The 19,742-nt window shown below is 49.2% G+C and overlaps 1 protein-coding gene across 2 annotated transcripts in view; it reads right to left on the bottom strand.

Moving 5' to 3' along the window:
- Positions 1–15,449: 15,449 nt before the first annotated feature.
- NADSYN1 (NAD synthetase 1) overlaps positions 15,450–19,742 on the bottom strand; it is a 32,874-nt gene continuing 28,581 nt past the window's right edge. The window contains exons 17-21 of one of the 2 annotated variants that reach the window (XM_068554668.1): positions 18,617–18,748; positions 18,170–18,239; positions 17,735–17,863; positions 16,933–17,109; positions 15,450–15,735 (exon numbers count right to left, since the gene is read on the bottom strand). In XM_068554668.1, coding sequence (XP_068410769.1) covers positions 15,685–15,735; positions 16,933–17,109; positions 17,735–17,863; positions 18,170–18,239; positions 18,617–18,748 — 559 coding nt within the window. In that variant the 3' untranslated portion in view covers positions 15,450–15,684. The other variant, XM_068554667.1, reaches the window with a different exon arrangement.

Genomic DNA, 19,742 nt, shown 5'->3' with positions numbered 1-19,742 from the left:
GAACAGGTGTGGGGTGGGGTGAGGGTCCGTGCTGTGTGGGTTCTAAGAAGTCCCACTCGGGGCCGGCTGTTTAGAGAAGGGTGTTAAGGGAAAGGCTTGAGGACCTCTGGCCAGAAAAACAGCCAGGCAGCAGTTCCTGATTTGGCCTCTAGGTGGCAGTAGACCAACTTTGAGAACAAGAACGAAACTAAGCCCAGATTCTGCAAGGGCCCCAGGGCCACACATGTGCCCCAGAAAGAGGCTTCCCACATGGAAGAAAGTTAGTGGAGGAGAGTAAAAGTGTTCACGGGTGCCTAAATGGAAGATAGCATTTCGTCTCCCCTTCTTCCCCACGTCTAGACACCTAGTACAGATGAGCATGCCTGCCATCTTGAAACCTTGTTCTCTTGTGATTTCCACGAGGCCATCCTGGTTTTCATGCTGTGGAAGAGGCTACTCTTGATGCTTGTTCCCTTTATAAGAAATCAATAACATACCTAAGTGGGAACCCATGTCCACCTTGACCCAGAGTACATGGTTTTTCCAGAATACCACATGTGGAGGCCTTAGTCAAAGGCATGGTCACGGTGGCCTGTGAATCACTTCTGGTGCAAGGAAGGATGAGACAACAAAAAGGAAAGGGTGGATGGGAAGAGGATATGGGTGGGGAGAGGCCAAGGAGGTGTCCTTCACTGATACTCTGTCCTGCATTAGAGACTCAGACGTGCCAGGGGTGCTTCAGGTGATTGATGTTGAAGCCATTTGATCCTCCCAACAGGCCTACAAGTGCCTTCATTTCTCAGATGAGGACGCAGAGTCAGAGGTGTTAGGTGACCTGACCAAAGGGTCAGGTTTGAGGGACTTGGGGGCTGATCAAGAAGAACGATATGGCCATGAGCTGGCAGTGGTGCACAGTGAGCTTTACCAGGGTGCACTCTGGCAGGTTTCATTGGGGAAGCCCCCACAGCACAAGGCCTTCCAGAAGCTACAGCACAGGGGCACCACCTGGAGGGCGATGAGAGCAGGGGAGCTGCTGGGGTAGGGGGGAATTGCAGAGGGCTTGTGGGTCCAGGTGACATCACTCAGCAGTATGGCAGGAGCCTCTGAGCCAGAGAGCACCACAGGGAGCTGTGGCTTGAGGTCTGTCATAGCTGGATGTCTGTCTTATCTACGGCTCGAAGATGATGGGTGCAGTTTTGGATATACAGGCAGGTTCTAACTGGCTTAAAATCTGCTTATTTGGCTCTAAGGGAAGTAAGTCAGAAAGAGAAAGACAAATACCCTATGATATAACTTAATATGGATTCTACAATATGACACAAATGAACTTATCTATGAAACAGAAACAGAATCACAAACATAGGGAACAGACTGTTGGTTGTCAAGGGGGAGGGGGTTGGAGGAAGGATGGGGTGGGAGGTTGGGGTTAACAGATGTAAGCTTTTATATATAGAATGGATAAACAGCAAGGTCTTACCATATAGCACAGAGAACTATATTCAATATGCTATGATAAACCAAAATGGAAAAGACTATTAAAATAAAGAATGTATATGTATAACTGAATCACTTTGCTGTACAGCAGAAATTAACACAACATTGTAAATCAGCTGTACTTCAATTAAAAAAAAAACAATTCGTTGTGTAAAATTGAGTTTGGTGCTGGTGGGCTTGTAGCTAACGGGTCCTGGGCTGCAGTGAAGAAGTGAAGAACGTGGGGCTAGTATACAGAGGGCATCTTCGACTCGCTTATGTAACACCAAGCTCATCCAGCTGGTAGAGGGGAGGCTGGGGCTTGAGCCCGTGTGCTCAGCAGCCACGTGGTATTGCCTCCCTCTGCCCAACTGGATATGATGTTCTTTTGGCCCAGGCACATGTGTGTCCCTGCTCCTCACATAGCAGCCCCCTCACTGCTGATTGGGATTCTAGATTCCAGGTAGGAAATGGGGCTGGGACTTATGTGCAGGGAGGGTATGTCTGAAGTAACCCTCCCAAGACCTTGTCTTTTTTTTCTTAATTTCTATTTATTTATTTATTTATTTATTTATTTATTTATTTATTTATTTATGGCTGCCTTGGGTCTTTGTTGCTGCACGCGGGCTTTCTCTAGTTGCAGCCAGCAGGGGCCACTCTTCGTTGCGGTGCATGGGCTTCTTATTGAGGTGGCTTCTCTTGTTGCAGAGCACGGGCTCTAGGTGTTCGGGCTTCAGTAGTTGTGGCTCACGGGCTCTAGAGCGCAGACTCAGTAGTTGTGGCGCTCGGGCTTAGTTGTTCCGTGACATGGATTCCACCATTTTTAACCATCTAAAAGTTTTAAAACTTTGCATATGTAAATGCCTCAAACTCTTAACAGTCTCTGGTAGGGGATATTAATATTTAGCCATTCATACAATTATTATAGACACTTTTATTCAGTATATTGTATTTACAGTAAATGATGTGTGTTTAAGTTTATATGTTGTATAATTTGGTTTGTTTTAGTTTGTTAAAGATAAGAAAAAACCAATGCTCACAAAAGTGTACATTATAGTCCTTACACCTCTGAGATTATCAGGGTCAACAGGTAAGAACTAGTTGCGTTTATTTTCACATGATTATAAAATCACTGCACTTTCATGGTCTGCAGGAATCACATGAAAAACATGCTCAGCTGAATTTGGAGGGAAGCATATCACTGAAGCTGCAAAGCATGGTTATTAGGACCTCTAGCCCTAGTTTCAGACCACCTTGGGGAGACCCCGACTCTATACTTGCTTGACTGAGAAGCCTTAATCATCCTGTGCCTCTATTTTATCACCCCTAAAATAAGGATAAGAGTTCCTTGGAGTTCATTGAACTTCTTGGTTATGTAAGTAAGTGTTTTTAATATATTTTAGAAGTTTTCAGTCATTATTTCTTTGAATATTTTTTTCTGCTCTTTTCTCTCTCTCCTCTCTGGCACTCCCATTATGCATATTTTGATGTGTTTAATGATGTCCCACATTCTTCTGAAACTCTTTGTTTTTGTTCATTCTTTCCCCCTTTTTTCTTTGGATTATATATTTGCTGTCAATCTGTCTTAAAGTTTGCTAAATCCTTCTTGTGACAGTTCGAATCTCTTGTCGGGTCCCTGTAGTGAATTTTTCATTTCAGTTATTGTATTTTCAACTCCAGAATTTCTATTTGGTTCTTTTTAAAAATCATTCTGTCTCTCTCTTTTTCTTTAATTTTATTGAAGTATAGTTGATTTACAATGTTGTGTTAATGTCTACTATACAGCAAAGTGACTCAGTTATACATATATACTGTTTTTCATATTCTTTCCCATTATGGTTTATCACAGGATATTGAATAATAGTTTCCTGTGCTATACAATAAGACCTTGTTGGTTATCCATCCTGTATATAATAGTTTCATTTCTATTCCTTTACTGATTTTTCTCTATTTGATGAGACACTGTCATCACACCTTTCTTTACTTCTGTAGGCATGGTTTCTATTAGTTCTTTGAATATATTTATAGTGGTTACTTTGAAGGCTTTGCCTGTTAAATTCAACATCTGGGCAATCTGACAGACAGTTTCTGTTGCCTGCTTTTCTCTTCCCCCAATGTATGGGTTATACTTTCACATTTCTTTTGCATGTCTTGTAAATTTTTTTTTGTTCAAAACTGGTCATTTTAGATAAATATTGTAGAAACTTGGGTACTGTTTCCCCTCCTATGTAGTTGTGAGGATCTGCTTACTTGGCCTAAAATTTTCTCATTTCTTTGTAAACACTGACGATATCTCTGTTCCCACTCTGCTAACCACACCACTTACTTTAACTGCTTACTTGACTTGTAGAGTTGACATTGATGAATACCAGCTGGAGACAAGTCAGTAAAAGAATTCTGGTGCTCCCCACTTTCTTATGGTACAGTAACTCATTAGCTTAAAGATTTAGCTGCAACATGAAAACTGAGTTAAAATACTCTCTTCATGTATATTTTTAAAAATCTACAGATATTTCTGAACTTCTAGAATTTGTCTGGTAGCAACAGCAACTAATTATTGAAGAAGGTCTCTTATATGAATGCTTGGCAACAAACAAAAGTGCTGAAATGTTCAAAATGTTGAATAATTTTTAAAATATAGTTTCATGGTTTCTTTTGGAACAACTTTGTTGAGATTTTCACTGATGGATGCAAAAGCAATGGTGGTAAAACAGCTGGTGACTTAGCTCAAATCAAGGCAGTGGTTACAAGTGTAATAGTACTATTGTATTCTTTCCCATCATCATGGCCTCACAGCAATTTTTGAAAAAACCACCTTCACCCAGGAGTGTCCTTGATCCTTGATGAAACAGTAAAAACTCTTAAGTTTATGAAATATAGACCCTTGAGTACATGACTTTTTAATATTTTATGTGACTAAATAGGAAATATATATGTAATCTAAATATATAATAAATTTATAAATATATATTATAAATATATGTCACCTTTGCCATATATCAAAGTATGATGGTTTTCTCAGGCTATACCACTGCAATTGTTTGAGCTGAGAGCTAAACTAGCTTCTTTATTCTGTTGATCACCATTTTTACTTAAAAGAATGATTGATTGACCAACTGTGGTTATTCAGACTAGAAGATCTGGAAGAAATTTTCTCAAAATGAACAAAGTGAGCTAGTCATTTCAAGGAAAACAACTGGAAGTTTTTATTGCCAATGATGCCATTTGGGCTTTCAAGAAAAAATTAGAATCCTGAAAAACATATATCTGTTACATTGAGTGTAATGGCTTCCCAATAATTAAAGAGTTTTCTGATGAGATTCATGGTGATATTAACAATGTAATAGATAGATGATAGATAGATAGATAGATAGATAGATAGATAGATAGATAGATAGATAGACAGGGTATATAATTAAATGTGTCCACATTTGAAAGATCTGCATAACTCAGTGAACCAATGTTTTCCAAGTGACTAATACTTGATGTTACAAAATCACACATGTGTAAAAGATTCAATCAAAGTGCAATTTAGATCAATGGATTTTAACGTAACAGAGTATGAAAAGTTTATTGATATGGTTTCAGATTCCACATTACAGCTAACCTTGAAGAAACTACCACTTGTTAAGTTTTGACAGAATTTCAAGGAGGTATATTTCGAATTTCACAGAAGGGTCCTGAAATGGCTATCAAACTCCTCTTACGTTTTCCTACAACATATCTATGTGGGGTCATATTTTCTTCGTATACTTCAACCAAAATAACATTATGCAAAAGATTGAATGCAGAAGCAGATATGAGACTCCTACTGTCTTCCCATGAAAAGATTTGCATAACATATAAAACAATGCCACTCTTCTCACTGAGATTTTTTTATTTAAAAAAATCTATATTTATTTCTCATTAAAAATATACTACTCATGGTAAAATGACATGGGCTTATTATTTTTATTTTAAAATGACTTTATAAAATAAATTAATTTTTCAGTTTTATTTTAAGATGGTAGACATCAACAGATATAAATGACGTAAACAAATGCTCTTTGGGGTCTTAAGATCAAAATGTTTGAGAATCACTGTTACGGAGTTTTAAAAGATTTGGAAAGGAAGGGACATGGGTGCCTTTTTCATTTACTGTATCCAGTTGAGGGAGAGGCTTGAGCTGGTTGACACAAGGACCCCAAGCAGTGGAAATGAAACTGTATTTCGGGCAGACATGATCAACGTACTTGCCTATGACCAGCAGGAAACATGCATTCATTTCTCTTTTCTCATGGGTTTCTCTAATTATTGATCCTGGAAGGCATGAGCCTGAAAAGACCACACCAGTTCCTCATCACTGGAAAAGTATCTCATGCAACTGAAAGTAAAACTAAACATAGCGGGGAAAAAAATCCTTCTGGTGGGAATTTGGAAGGTGTGATAAACGATTTCTGGATCTGTTTATCCCTGGGAAGCTTAGGAGCCTGAGCTGGACCATGGTGACTCCACAGCAGAGGGTGTGATTTGAGACTTTCTTTTTTTAAAAAATAAATTTATTTATTTACTAATTATTTATTTATTTTTGGCTGTGTTGGGTCTTCGTTGCTGTGCACGGGCTTTCTCTAGTTGCGGCGAGCGGGGGCTACTCTTTGTTGTGGTGCATGGGCTTCTCGTTGCAGTGGCTTCTCTTGTTGCAGAGCACAGGCTCTAGGCGCGTGGGCTTCAGTAGTTGTGGCTCGCGGGCTCTAGAGCGCAGGCTCAGTAGTTATGGCACATGGGCTCAGTTGCTCCACGGCATGTGGGATCTTCCCAGACCAGGGCTCGAACCCGTGTCCCCTGCATTGGCAGGCTGATTCTTAACCACTGTGCCACCAGGGAAGTCCCTGATTTGAGACTTTCATCATTTATTTCTGACCTTCTACAGGGGGCTTGGCCAGAGCTATCCTGTCTCTTCATCCTCATCATTCTGCTGTCTGTCCCCAAGGGCTGGAGGTCATCCTGTCCACAATTAGATGTGGTTTCTGGAAAGAACATGGCTCAGGTCTTGAGGTGGAATATATTCAGCTGTTCCCACCCAACCCCACTGATGCCCCCCTGGAAACGTTGATCTAGAAGCAGGAGTGCTTGGTGTCTAGGACGTCTGTGTGGTGGGTGAATGCAGGGGAGACATGAGAGGTTGAGACTTTGAAAGAGATGAAAGGACAGAGCATCTGGGAAGGTCAGGATGTGAGCTGAGGGGGAAGATCCCGCATAGGATGGCCCTGGAGGGACATTCTACCAGGCATGACCCTTGCATAATGCTTAGCCACCAAAATATACCAGCTAGTTCAAAGTCTCAAACATCACCAAGATGATGGATGCCAGGTGTTACAGGTATGTTCTAGTGCACCGCAAATGTGCAATTGAGGCTTGTTTCAGAGAAAAAGTCACAGGAAGAGAGCGATTCTGAGAACATCGAGGTAGAAGCTGAATGTGAGGATGAGGCAACACAAGAGGAAATGCAGAGGACACACACGTGATCTTGAGATAGTCTCCTGAGATGATGCTTGGACTCCGATTGGCCAGTTACCCCACACAGGAAATAACAAGGGACCCTGAACCAACTTGATAACACTCAGAGCTCCATTCTCCTCAGGAGCTCCTGAGGGTGGCTTGGTGGTCCAAGGACAGAAAGGATGTCTCCATGATCAGACATCTAGAGAAGGTCCTTCCTACCCTCGCAGACCACTTCCTGGCCTGGACCAGCATCAAAGGTAAGATGGAGTTGTCCACCTCCTACTCCTTTACTGCATTTCCCCCAGGGCGTTAAGCTTGTGTCTGGTCTGGAGCCCAGAGCATCTGTGGCTTCTCAGGTTCCTCTTGCCTACTGTTTCTACCATGTCTTCCTTGACCCACCATTGCTTTGTAGTTCATCCAACCTCTGTCTCCCTGCCCACTGGGCATCAGTGTGATGTCTCGATGGGGAATATCGATGCCTAGGTCATGCCTTTCTAGGAAATTCTCCAGAGGGGTTCCCCATTTTAGCCACCCCTTGTTTGCTCTCTTCCCTGCCTACCCTACCCCACCCCAGCATTCTCATCCAATTACTTTATGGAGGGACTTATGCCATTTTTGCCTTAGGACTACATGGCGTGGAGAGACAAGTACCTTAAACCAGGAAAGTCTGCAATGGAACAGCTACCGAAGCCAGCAGTCACAGGGCTCCTTATAGAAGCAGCCTAGGACCAAGGGCGAGCCTACCACAGCAAAGATGGCCTGGGTGTCCTGACCATCCTTCAGATCAAAGCAGCTAACCAGCCCCACGAAGCAGGTTCCTTCTAGCCCCAGGATATTTTGGTGAGCAAAGTAAACGTTATTCTTGATGACATCAATCTCATAGTGATCTATCCTCCATTTCGTTAGAATATTGTTACTAGTGCATTATGGATCTACAATCTAAAGCCCTCTAAAGTACGCTAAATCCTTCATGCTACTAATGTATTTCATTAATTCAAACTTCCAAGGAATTGCTACTGTACTACTGATCCCCCTCTGCTTCTGTTACTTTATTTTATTTTGACCATGCCACACAGCGTGTGGGATCTTAGTTCCCCGACCAGGGATGGAACCTGCACCCCTGCATTGGAAGCATGGAGTCTTAACCACTGGACCACCAGGGAAGTCCCCCCTGCCCCGCTACTTCTGAGTCTTGCTCTTAGCTCCTCAGACAACACTCTCTGTTGTTTTCTTCCTCTGTACCCTCTCCTCTTCTGTGTGCTTCTGATGGTCCTCCTTCATCTACGCATTGGATGTAAATAGATGGTACATTTTCCCCAGCCCGCCCCTTTCCTCCCTGCAATGTCATCCTCTTCAGTGGCTTCAGCTATCACTTACATCAATGATGTTTGCTAAATCCACACCTCCAGACCACAGCTCTCTTCCAAAATCCTGACTGTCTGGACATCTTCACCTGGGTGTTCCACAAACAAGCCCAAATCAACATAAGTTAAAATGAATTACTTATCTTTTACACACTTCCTTCCTCGAAATGTGCTTTAAAAAACGAAAAAAAAATTTTTTTTAAATTTCTTTTATTGAAGTATCATTGATTTACAATGTTGCATTAGTTTCTGGTGTACAGCAAAGTGATTCAGTTATACATATGTATATATATTCTTTTTCAGATTCTTTTCCATTATAGGTTATTACAAGATTAATAACCTATAATTATTCATCTTGGATAATTAGTTCCCTGGATGTAGCTCCCTATGCTATACAGTAGGTCCTTGTTGTTTATCTATTTTTTATACAGTAGCGTGTATCTACTATATATAGTACAAAGACTGAGTACATCACACAAAGGCACTCGTTAATTAGTGGGAAGGGCAGGAATCCAACCCAAACAGCCTGACCCCAGAGTGCCCCTGATGCCCTCCAGTGATTCCACATTTCATATCTAGGGGACTGGGTTTTGTGTGGCAATGTGATTTGTAGGAATAAGGAAGCACAGTGGAGAGCACACGTTTGGGGGGTGGTGTTATACGTGGTGTTATTAGTCGGCAGTTTGATGAGCAAGTCAGGGTTGAAGAGAGACGGAGGCTGAAGAGGTGTGTTTGGGAACCGAGTGGTCCACAGAACGCCATGTGAATGGGTGAGATAGATTCAAGGGCGTCATTTAACTACAACAGAACAGCATACTGAGAAATGTGACCTGGAAAACGTCAGCAGCATCCAGGGGATGAGAAAAGGAGAAGAGCTGAATTGGTCTGAGTAAAAGATAAGGAGAAGCTGGAAACAAGGGATGAGAAAGGGAAGAAGCGTGAAACCCAAAGGGCAGAAAGGACCTCTCGGAACCTGAGCCCAACCACGGAACGAGCGACCTTATGTAACAGTTTCCTACGGCTGCTGTAGCAAATCACCACAAATTTATGACCTTACAATTATGGAGGTCCAAAACCCAAAATGGGTCTCACTGGGCTAAAATCAAGGTGTGGACAGGGCTATATTCCTTCCCAGGGCTTCAAGGGAGAAGCTGTTTCCCGGTCATTTTTCAACTTCTGGAGGGGCCTGCATCCTTGGCTGGTGGCCTCTACTGTGCTCTTCAAAGCCAACCATCACATCACCCCTCCCCTGCTTCCCTCTTCACATCTCTTTCTCTGACTCTCCTCCTCTGCCTCCTTTTTATAAGGACCCTTGTGATTACACGTGGGGCCCACCTGAATGACCCAGGATAATCTGCCTATTTTAAGTTCAGCTGGTTAGCAGTCTTAATTCCATGTGCCATCTTCATCCCCTCTCTCCTACCTCAATCGTCATAGACTCTGGGGATTAGGACGTGGGTGTCTTTGAGAGGAGCCATCCTTCTGTCCCACAGCCACTGAGACAGGAGAACCCACAGCCCTAGGAGCCCACAGAGCACCTTCACGCGGCTGACCAGCTTTTCGGAGTCATTAGTACAGGATGGTATTGAAGCAGATGGAGTAGATGAGATATCCTAGGGACTCAGGCACAGCTCGCCCTACAGATATCAGTGCATCTGGGCTGCCACCTGGTCCTAAGTAAGGAGGTAGACCAGATGCCTCCACCCACTTTTACATCATCGACGTCCTCTCCCCTGTATCCTAAACTGCTCTACAGGTCCTAACCATACTAAGAGGTCTACCCTGAGTGCACAAGCTCCCCCAAGACTCTGGACCTTCTTCAAGCGGTTTCTCTGCATTGGGTATCATCTTTCTTGGTAACGTCTACCATGTCTTCAAGGGTCAACTCCCCCCTGAGTACTAGAGCTCCAGTTGCACCGTCCTGTAAGTGGTTGTTCCCCTGGGTTCCTTGGGGGCAGAAACCAGGTCTCCCCAACTTCCCCCACCCTGTGTTCTGCTCAGCGCCTAAGCTGGAGGGGACATCCAGCAAATCAGTTTGTTGAGTACAGAGATGAATGAATGAGCTGTACTGATGCCCAAGGGGCCCAGCTGAAGAGGATGAAGCTGAGCTCTTATCTCATCCTCTAGGGAGAGACAAGAACCACAGTAACGACCTGTACTTGGTTCATTTGTGGCCGGGCTTGGGGGTGGGAAATAGAAGGAAAGGGAAGAGAAAGAGACAAACTGAGGGAAGAAGGGGGGCAAGGAGGGAAGGAGGAGGAGAGAGAAGAGAAGAGAGAGACAGGGAGAGTGGGGAGGAGCAAGAGCCCACCTTACTTGCCTGAGGTTCTGTATTTCCGTCTCTGACTCCCCCCACCCCACCCCCAGGAGTGCCGGGAATCAGGGATCAGAGGAACCCAGCAGAGTCCTGCTGAGCTCGGATCTCCTCACCATGGACCAGTACCGCAAGACACGCAATCGTTCCAGCATTGACGCCACAGCTCTGGCTCCAAGATCAGAGAACACTGACCACATGATCTTCCGGTCCATCACTGTGGTTGTGGCCCTTTGTGGGTTGGTGGGAAATGGAATAGTAATCTGGTTTGTCCATCTGTCCGCCAAGAAAAATGCCTTCTTCATCAACAGCCTCAATCTGGCCGTCGAGGATTTCATGAACCTTTGTTTCCAGACTGTATTCTCTGTCTGCCAAATCCTGAAGCTTTTCCTTCACTATTCCTTTCACCTGCATGACACCTTTACGGTCCTGAGGTTCTTCTTCTACTTCACGGGCCTGGGCATCATGACCGCCATCAGCTTCCAGCGCTGTCTGTCCTCCTTCTTCCCTATTTGGTATCGGTGTCGTTGTCCCAAGCACCTGTCAGGCAACGTGAGTGCCCTGCTCTGGATTCTGATCTTTTCGGTTAGTATACTGAGAGGTCATGCCTGTGGTCAGTTTATTCATCCCAAGGACAAAGTTCGGTCCCGCACTGACGACCGCCACCACCGTGTGGGTCCTCCTCCCGTTCTCCATCCTGGGCTTGTCCAGGCTGCTGTTGCTCCTCCGAGCCCAGGCGAGCTCCCAGCAACACTGGCCCAGAAAGCTCTACCTGGTCCTTCTGCTGTCGGTCCTGGGCTTCTTTCTCTTCGGCCTGCCCCTCTGCATCGTCAGCTGCCTCGTAGCTGACATGAAACATCACACTCTCAGCGACGTCTGCATCCACCTGTCCTGCACCAACAGCACCGCTAACCTTGCTATTGACTTCTTCACTGGGGGCCTTCAGAGACAGCGGCTGAGGGAGCCCCTCAAGGTGGTCCTCGAAATAGCCCTGGGTGAGGAAACAGAGGATGGTGAGGATGGGAAGGCGCCCCTGACTGGCAAGGTGGAGACGGTGGACCTCTGAAGGATGGGGGGCTCCCAGTGGATCCGTGTCCCTGGGGCACGGTCCCTACCATCTCCTGGTGGTAACCATGCCTCGCTGCCAGTGGGACGGAGCTCCCCAAGTCAGCACCCCCAAATAGTTCCCTTCCCAGCCTCCTCTTTGTGAAAAATGAGAACGAATAGCCAGAAGCAGAATTTTTTGTGTGTATGTATATGAAACCAAATGCACACATTTGAGCCTTTTGAAACCTGTTAAATTAACCTTCAGAAAGTTTGTGAAGTCACACTCACCAACCTCAGAAAGTCGATTTTAACCTCTGACTTACTGTTAAAATTCTGCTCATTTTCAGTTTTGGATAACAAACGCTGCTAAATTCCTTTCGGATGTAGACTGGTCCTTGGAAATGACGCACCCTTGTCTTCGCCCATTTTTCCAGCATGTTCTAGGGTCTGAATACAGTGTTTTATTTTTTTTCTTCCTTGACTTTTAATGGACTGACCTCGTGGGATGTACTATCATCTCTCTCAAAACTCTCTCCTTTTGTCTTTAGAATTCCAGCGAAATAAAGGTTTGTTGACCAATGCTGTCTGGGGGCGGGGTGGGCAACGTCCAGTTGGGTGCGGGTTCGGCTGCGTCAGTAGCTCATGCTGCAGTGACACTCAGGTCTCCGTGTGGTCCCCCAGGCTGCTTTGATTGTTGAGTGAAATGTTTCAGCCAAGGCTTGTACGACCGTCCAACCGAGAGGAAAGTGCTGGTGAGTCTTTGCTCTCAGGAGCGACCCCAGGAGATTCCGAGTTAGCTCTGGGTTTGACATGAGGCTTCACTGCCCACTCCAGGAGCTGGGGTGGGCGGGCTTGTCTATGTTTGGGTCTCAGAAAAGAGCCAGGACCCCACACGACGAGCTGGATCTGCAGACAGGAACCCATAGCTCCTCATTAGCCAAGCTCTGGTGACTATCTTTTAACTGGGGGGACACTACCCTATAGCTGGGGGGATGCTTCCTATAACTGGGGGACACTACCTTATAAATGGGGGACCCTACCCTATACCTGGATGACCAGCGGCCAGGGTCCTGGGGTCCCTGAGTGCAGGAGGCGCTTGCAGGACAATGTTCAGGACGCTGCCACTGACCCCACGACTGGCCGTCCTCAGTGTCCCCGCCCCCTCCATCTCCCTTCCCTGGAGCAGAAGCCCCCCACCCCGCTCCCAGCACATGTGGTGCAGGAGCCGCGGCCTCAGGAGGGCATGCGTGGCTGGGGAGGGGGGCGGCAGAGAGGAGGATGTCTCCTCCCCAGGGTGTCAGCAAGGTGCAGGTTCCCCCGGGGGACACCCGTGGGGTGCCGACACCTGCCCCGAGGGGCCTGGCCGTCACCCTGGGTGACAGCCATCCCAGAAGGTGACAGCAGTGTGTGAGCTGTCACACAGGGGGGCCAAACGCTGGGATGAGACCCTCAGGGTCAGGGAGGTCTGCCCGCACGGGATGCACCCATCCACTCGCCGGCCGTCCCCAAAACTGTCCTCAAGTTAGGGAAATACTCATCAGCGTACCTGGGCCACATCGGCTCAAAGAATAGCTTTTACTGCTGTTTTGCTTTCTTTCCAGATTCTCCCGAAGGTGAAGGACTGAATTCTCCTTGAAGCGTAAACTTTTCCTTTGTTTTAGGAGAAACACCTTCACGGGGGTCTCAGTACGTACGTGAAGGCTGCTGTAACAAAATATTGATGCCACAGACCTGGTGACACATAAACAAAAGGGCACTGCTCACAGCTCTGGAGGTTGAAAGTCAAGGCCAGGTGTGGGCAGGGTCGGGGGAGGGGCCTCTTCTGGGCTGGGTTGGAGACTTCTCGCTGGGTCCTCACGTGGCACAGGGGCCGGGGGCTGCCTGGGGCCTCTATTATAAGGACAGCGATCCCATTCATGGGGCTCCACCCTCAGGCCCTCATGACCTCCCAGAGGCCACACCCCCTGACAGCATCGCATGGGGGGGTTAGGATTTCCCATATGAATTCTGGGGGGATGCGAACATTCAGACCGTAGCATTGGGATTTGGCTCCACACGGCCAAGACTCTCTTCTGGAAGACGAGTCGGAGACGGTAAGCAGGACGTGGCTTCGCATCGTGGTGTAAAATGTTGTCTTTACGTCGAGTGACTTTACATCACAGAAAAGTGGCCCTCGGTGGGGTGAGGGAGAAGGGGTTATTCTGTCCCCGAGCCTGCGGGAGGGGTTCTGGATTCTGGGGGTGGGAGATACAAAGATGGCGGCAGCCTTCGGGGAAAGAGGGCAGTGTGCCTTTGTTCCCTTCCCTCCGCCCAAGCCTGGAGTCTTATTAATACGTCCCTGGGTGTTGCTGTCACTGTGGGAAGTTGAGGAAAGGTCTGTGCATGTGCTTTGCAGGCCCAGGGCCTGCGGTAGCATTGCCAGGAAACGTGGACTTAGATCCAAGGAGCCATCGTCCAGAGCCTGGGCCCGGGCCAGGGCCTGAGGGTGTGTGCAGTGGCCGTTCCTGTTTGGAGAACTCACCATCTATTTTTCCTAATTCTCATAACACCCCGTGGTCCTCTTTGGAGGACCTCGGGGCAGTAGCTAACTGGTTCAGAAATGGGCATATGACCCAACTGAGCTAACCCAGGGCCTGTACTGAAGAAACGGGGAAGGCACATGTGCTAATCTCCTGCTGGATCTGAACTTGGGAGTTTGCAAGACTGGAGCCACAAGAGGAAGCCAGCACACAGAGACAGGGTCAGGGGAAGAGAGAAACAAGTTCCAATGACATGGCACAAACCCTAGGTCCAGCCAGGCCTGAAGCTGTCACTCCCCCGGACTGCTCAGCACGTCAATCAATAAATTCCTTTCCTTGTTCACCAGGTTCTTTTCTTGAGTAAGGCTTTTGGTAACACACACGCAGAAAGTCCAAGCTGATGCAGTTTGTAAATATTCCTGGGGATCCTTAGGAATTCCTGGTGTTCCAGCAGAATGGGGGCTGAGCTGTGTTGCTCGGGCCCAAGGCTGGACCTTCCGCAAGGTCCGCAACCAGAGCCCAGCTCTCTCCTCCCGCCCACACTGGAACCGTCCCACTTAACCTGGGTGCTGACCCAGGACGGTGAGACCGAAATGGGAGGGGGAGGCTGGCAAGGACGGCAGGCAGCTGGCCCCCCAGGCGGGGTCTTTCCTTAGGGCAGCACATGGCGGGGGGCAGGAATGGTGACCGCACAGCCTGCCCCGAGAGCATGTGAAGCCTTCCCTGGTGGCACAGGATGGAGGCAAATCTACATCCCTGCAAGTTTAGGTCCTCGGAATGACAATGACGGTGGCCAGGACACAGAAATCAGGGAAATGGGCCAGTTTATAGTGAGAAGAGTCATACACAAGGACAGAGGAAGAAAAGGAGAAAGGGCTGCTTTGCAAAACTACGAAGATTGCAAGGGTGGGTGATGGGTGGGGACAATCATTCTAGAACCACCCTCCACCCCCCAGGGCCTCCTCCATCCCCGCCTGGAAAATCCTCCTTCGGCTCAGGTGACACTCAGGAGATGCTGCACAAGGGCCAGAGGGGCTGGGGAAAGCGCTCGCTTCAAGAAGAGGGTTTATATATAGTAGTTTGTGTATGTCCATCCCAATACCTGCTGTACAGCACAGGGAACGCTACTCAGACTCTGTAATGCCTTCTATGGGAAAAGAATCTAAAAGAGAGCGGATATATGTATACATACAGCTGATTCATTTTGCCGTACAGCAGAAACTAACACAACATTGTAAATCAACTATACGCCAATAAAAATTAATTTAAAAATTAATTTTTTTAAATTAATTTTTTAATTTAAAAAAAAGAGAAGAAGAGGGTTTAAAATCGCATCCTCTTGTATTTCAGCCTTTTTTAAAGAAACTAGGCTGAAAAGATCCCTCTCCTCGAGACATGTCGGACGGAGCTTGTGGACACGCCAGCCGTTCCCGCTCACAGCCACCAGCAAGGCAGGCGTGCAACGCGCGTCCTCGCGGGAGGGGAGCCCTCTGCGCAGGACCCGGGCTCAGTCCACGCCGTCCAGGTCCTGACGCTGTCTTCTCTCCAGCTGGAGGACCTAGAAGAGAGGATGCAGCGCCACCACGAGGACCTGAACGGCTAGGCCGTCACAATGCACCGATTCACCCGAAAGAGGGTCGCGGTCACGGGACTGAAAAAGCAGGTCCTCCGACAGCATCTTCAGTGATGAGATGTGGGTGGATCCGGAGTCCGGAAGGATGTGCCTTGGCCCGGGCACGGGGGTCACTGCTGGGCTAGAAGACTCCAGGTGAGTTCCATCTTTACCCACATGTGTTTTTCTCCATTTGAGGGTCTCTGCACACCCTCTGAGCCACAGGCCTGAGGTGAGGGGACCCGCTGCTGAGTGTGTACTGGTGGAAGCGAGGCCCCACGGCTGACTAATACCTGGCGGGGGGAGAAGGCTGTGCTGTGCACCACGGGGCGTTCTAGCGGCATCCCTGGACTCTGCCCACTATATGTGGCAGCAGAGCCCCCACCCCAGGTATGAGAACCAAAAATGTCTCCAGACATAGCCTGACGGCCCCTGGATGAGGGCCACGGCCACGGCCGTGCGGTGTTGCTTGCGTCCCATCTCAGTTTGCCCATCGTCTCCTCATGGCTGCTCCCCGCTCCCCGCCGGCTAGCGCCGGCCGCTGCGCTCATTCTTTTACAAGTTCATCACTAAAGGGATATTGCCTATAAGCTTAAACTACACATAATGGCCCATCTCTGGGAACCCTGCCTCCCGGGTCATGAACATTAAGCTAAAATACCTTTGTTTAGCTCACAGGAAACATCCTGACCAGGCCCACCTATGAATGGCTGCAGGGAGGAAGAAAAAAACACATCCCCCCTGGAGCCAGGAAATGTTTGACTTTAGTCCCTCCCCTTTTAGTATAAAAGAAGCCTGAATTCTCAGGCAAGATGGTTCTACTATTAGGTAATTAGGGAAAAAGAGGAAAAACAGATGGTTTAGAAGATGTGAAGCCAGTTGGATAGCCTAGTAGTGTAGAAATCACGGTGATCGGTACCACGCTGACACAGTGCTGTAGCCCCTAATTTTAGCATCCTCAGCACAGCCAAAAAGAGCTCATGCCCTGATTGACTTGAAACCTACTTGAAACCTTTGCAGAAAGAAGGACGCTAAAAAATGCCACCGTACATATTAAAAAGCTTCTCAGTCCTCAATGGAAATGAGCTGATATTCCCTCAACAGACGTTTAACAGGGAGAAAAACCATTTTTGCCTGATTTACCTGAGTTTCTATGCAGCGGAACTGCCAAGGCCAGCGGGTGTTGTACAGAAACGGCCGCAGATCGAACCTGTTGTCGTCTGGGCTGTAGCTCTCGGCGTGATACGCGGGGGTCAGTGTGGTCATTTTGTGTCTATTCATGGAATACTTCGAGAAAAACCGCTTCACTTTGTCGGCCACCTGGGAGGTGAGGGATGCACAGGGCCTGATGCTGGCAAAGCCGGAAGGACCCCAGGCTGGTGTTCCCGGCAGCACCGCCCTGGGCTGTGCCAGCTGACAGCACCCGCCCCCTGCAACGCGGCTGCCTTTGAACCCCCCGAAGGCAGGAGTGGACCGGTGCCACTGCTCGGGCTGGGGAAGCGGGATGAGCTTTGAAGACGTGGGCTCCTGACTCCAGCACCACGGAAGCTGCATCAGGAGACCTGGTCAGGGGTCCCGGGAAGATGTATCTCATGAGGCTTCCAGGCGGTTCTGCGGGGACCACTCCGTCTGTGGGCTTCAGCCCTAAGGAGCCTGACAACTCGCAGAAAAGCAGCGCTATTCCAACCTCAGAGTTTGCCCTCTGCCCCCCAAAGAGGAGGAGGAGCTTGCTGGTTAGGATGGGGTCCAGCCCCACTCAGACGGACTCAGCCAGGGCAGAAGGAAGGCCCGGGCTGCTGAGAGCCGGAAACTGGGCCGTAGCTCCTTAGACAGAGCGAGTGTTCTCATTTTAAGGTCACACCGTGGCCACCTGCTCCTGTGAGTCAAATCCACCCACCAGGTGACCTTACCTGCCGACCCCCTGAGGACACTGCACATGGCTTACCTGTCTGGGGGTGCAGACGTCCTTCCACATGTAGAGGAGTTTGCAGAACATGCTGTAGGGCCCCATCTTGGCGATCTTCCGGAGCCTCCCGTAGACCGACAGCTCCGCGTAGGTCACTCCCATGTCTTCCTGGGGACAAAAGAGATGCGTCTCATGAGTGACAGCAAGTCAGCGCTGGGGGACAGGTTAAAACTTCTGCTGGAGATGGAATCGAGGCCTCCCCCCCCACTCGCCTCATCACCTCCCTCCCGGCCCCAACCTCGAGGGACCTGAATTGAACACTGAAGGCCAGCAATGGATGACGCTGAGCCCGGGGCTCCCAGGCCGGGAACCCAGCGATGGAGCATGGCTTGTTGGGGCAGAAAGGAGGCCAGGAAGGAACCCAGCAGCAGGGAGGTGGGGGAAGAAGCACAGTGACAAAGCCACCGCCGTTACCTCGTCAGTCTGGGACACCCGTCCATGGGCCAAGGGCTCCAGCTCGGCAGTGGCCGGCGCTACCAGGATGCTGTGGCCAAGACACACAGAGGTCAGCACAACACCTGCGTGTTAACTCAACAGATGCCATGAAAGCACCAGGCGCGCTCAGCCCGAAGACGGAGGCATACACAGACCTCCCGGCCTTACGACGGCGGGAGAAGGGTGGTGAGGGGGAGAGGGAAGCAGCGGCTGCCTGACCTGGCCAGAGCCAGGGTAGCACCGACAGGAAGGAAGGGGGTGCCTGGTCCCGGGACCCCAAGCGCCCCTGCAGTGCAGGACTCTTTCCATCAGGAGATGGGAGCTACGGAAGGTGGCTGAGGGGGGCGAGGGGGGCCCGGGGCTGTGCTGAGACGCATACCCGGTGGCTCAGGGGCCACAGCTGAGGCCTCGTGGGCGCACACGCACCTCTGCAGGGCGGGAAGCTCGAAGCGCTCCATGCAGAGCTGGACGAAGGCTCTCAGGTCCGTCTTGCTGATCCCGCCTATGGGGTTGACGTCTGCGCTGGAGCAGTCGTATTTGGTCAGGTAGCCGAGGAGGCTGCAGCAGGAGAAAGAACACGCAGTGTCCATGCAGCAGATCCGAGGGGCTGCAGATTCCACGAACCTGGGGGCCTGGCCATCCAGCCCCTGGGCATCCGAAGACTCGCTTCTTCCAGGGCCCTGGGGCCAGAGCTTGGCAGATCAAGAGTCTTGGAGAAGCCTGATGTGCTGGGGCAGATTGGGGAAGGGGCAGAGGCTACTGACAGCCGAGGAGGAGTATCCAGCAAGCCAGACGAGACGTCTGGGCCGAGAAGCAGCTTGGGGACTGAGCAGCAGCCTGGAAGCGGCCCGTCTGGGAGGGGAGGGCTGGGGCCAGCGGAGCGGGGAGCTGAGGGATGGAGGTCCTTCAGAGGGAGGGGCAGGACCTCAGTGCACACGGACGCCGAGCCGACAGAAGCAGGGCCACCTCCCCACTGCTAGACACCTCCTGTGGTGGGCAGAGTGGCCCCCAGAGTGCCCACATCCTAATACCCGGAACCTGTATACATACACATACAGGGAGAAAGGAACTCCGCAGATGAGATGAGGCTGAGGACCCTGGGATGGGTGATTCCCCTGGATTATGGGGTGGGCCCTAAATGCAATCACAAGGGTCCTTAAACGTGGAAGAGAGAGCTGGTGGGAGGGGGGCGTCAGTCAGTGGGAGCTGTGGCCACAGGAAAGGCACAGAGAATCTGCACCATTGGCTCTGCAGACAGAGGAAGGGGCCACACGCCAAAGGACGCAGGCGCCCCTAGGAGCTGGAAAAGGCGAGAAACAGCTTCTCTCCTGGAGCCTCCAGAAGGAACCGGCCCTGTGCCACCTTGACTTTGGCCCAGTGAGATCCGTGTTGAACCCCTATCCTACCGAACTGTAAGATAATTCATTTGCGTCTTGAAGCCACCGACTTTGTGCCCACTTGTCACCTCAACCCCACGACGCTCACCCCTTCGAAGCGTCCGTCCCTCTCCACCCCACCACCACCGCTACCATATTCTCGCTGGACCACTGGA

The sequence above is a fragment of the Eschrichtius robustus genome, chromosome 11 (genome assembly GCF_028021215.1).
Source record: "Eschrichtius robustus isolate mEscRob2 chromosome 11, mEscRob2.pri, whole genome shotgun sequence".
NCBI lineage: Eukaryota > Metazoa > Chordata > Mammalia > Artiodactyla > Eschrichtiidae > Eschrichtius > Eschrichtius robustus.
Note: the sequence above shows the minus strand (reverse complement) of the source record. Positions and strands in the feature narration are given on the sequence as shown.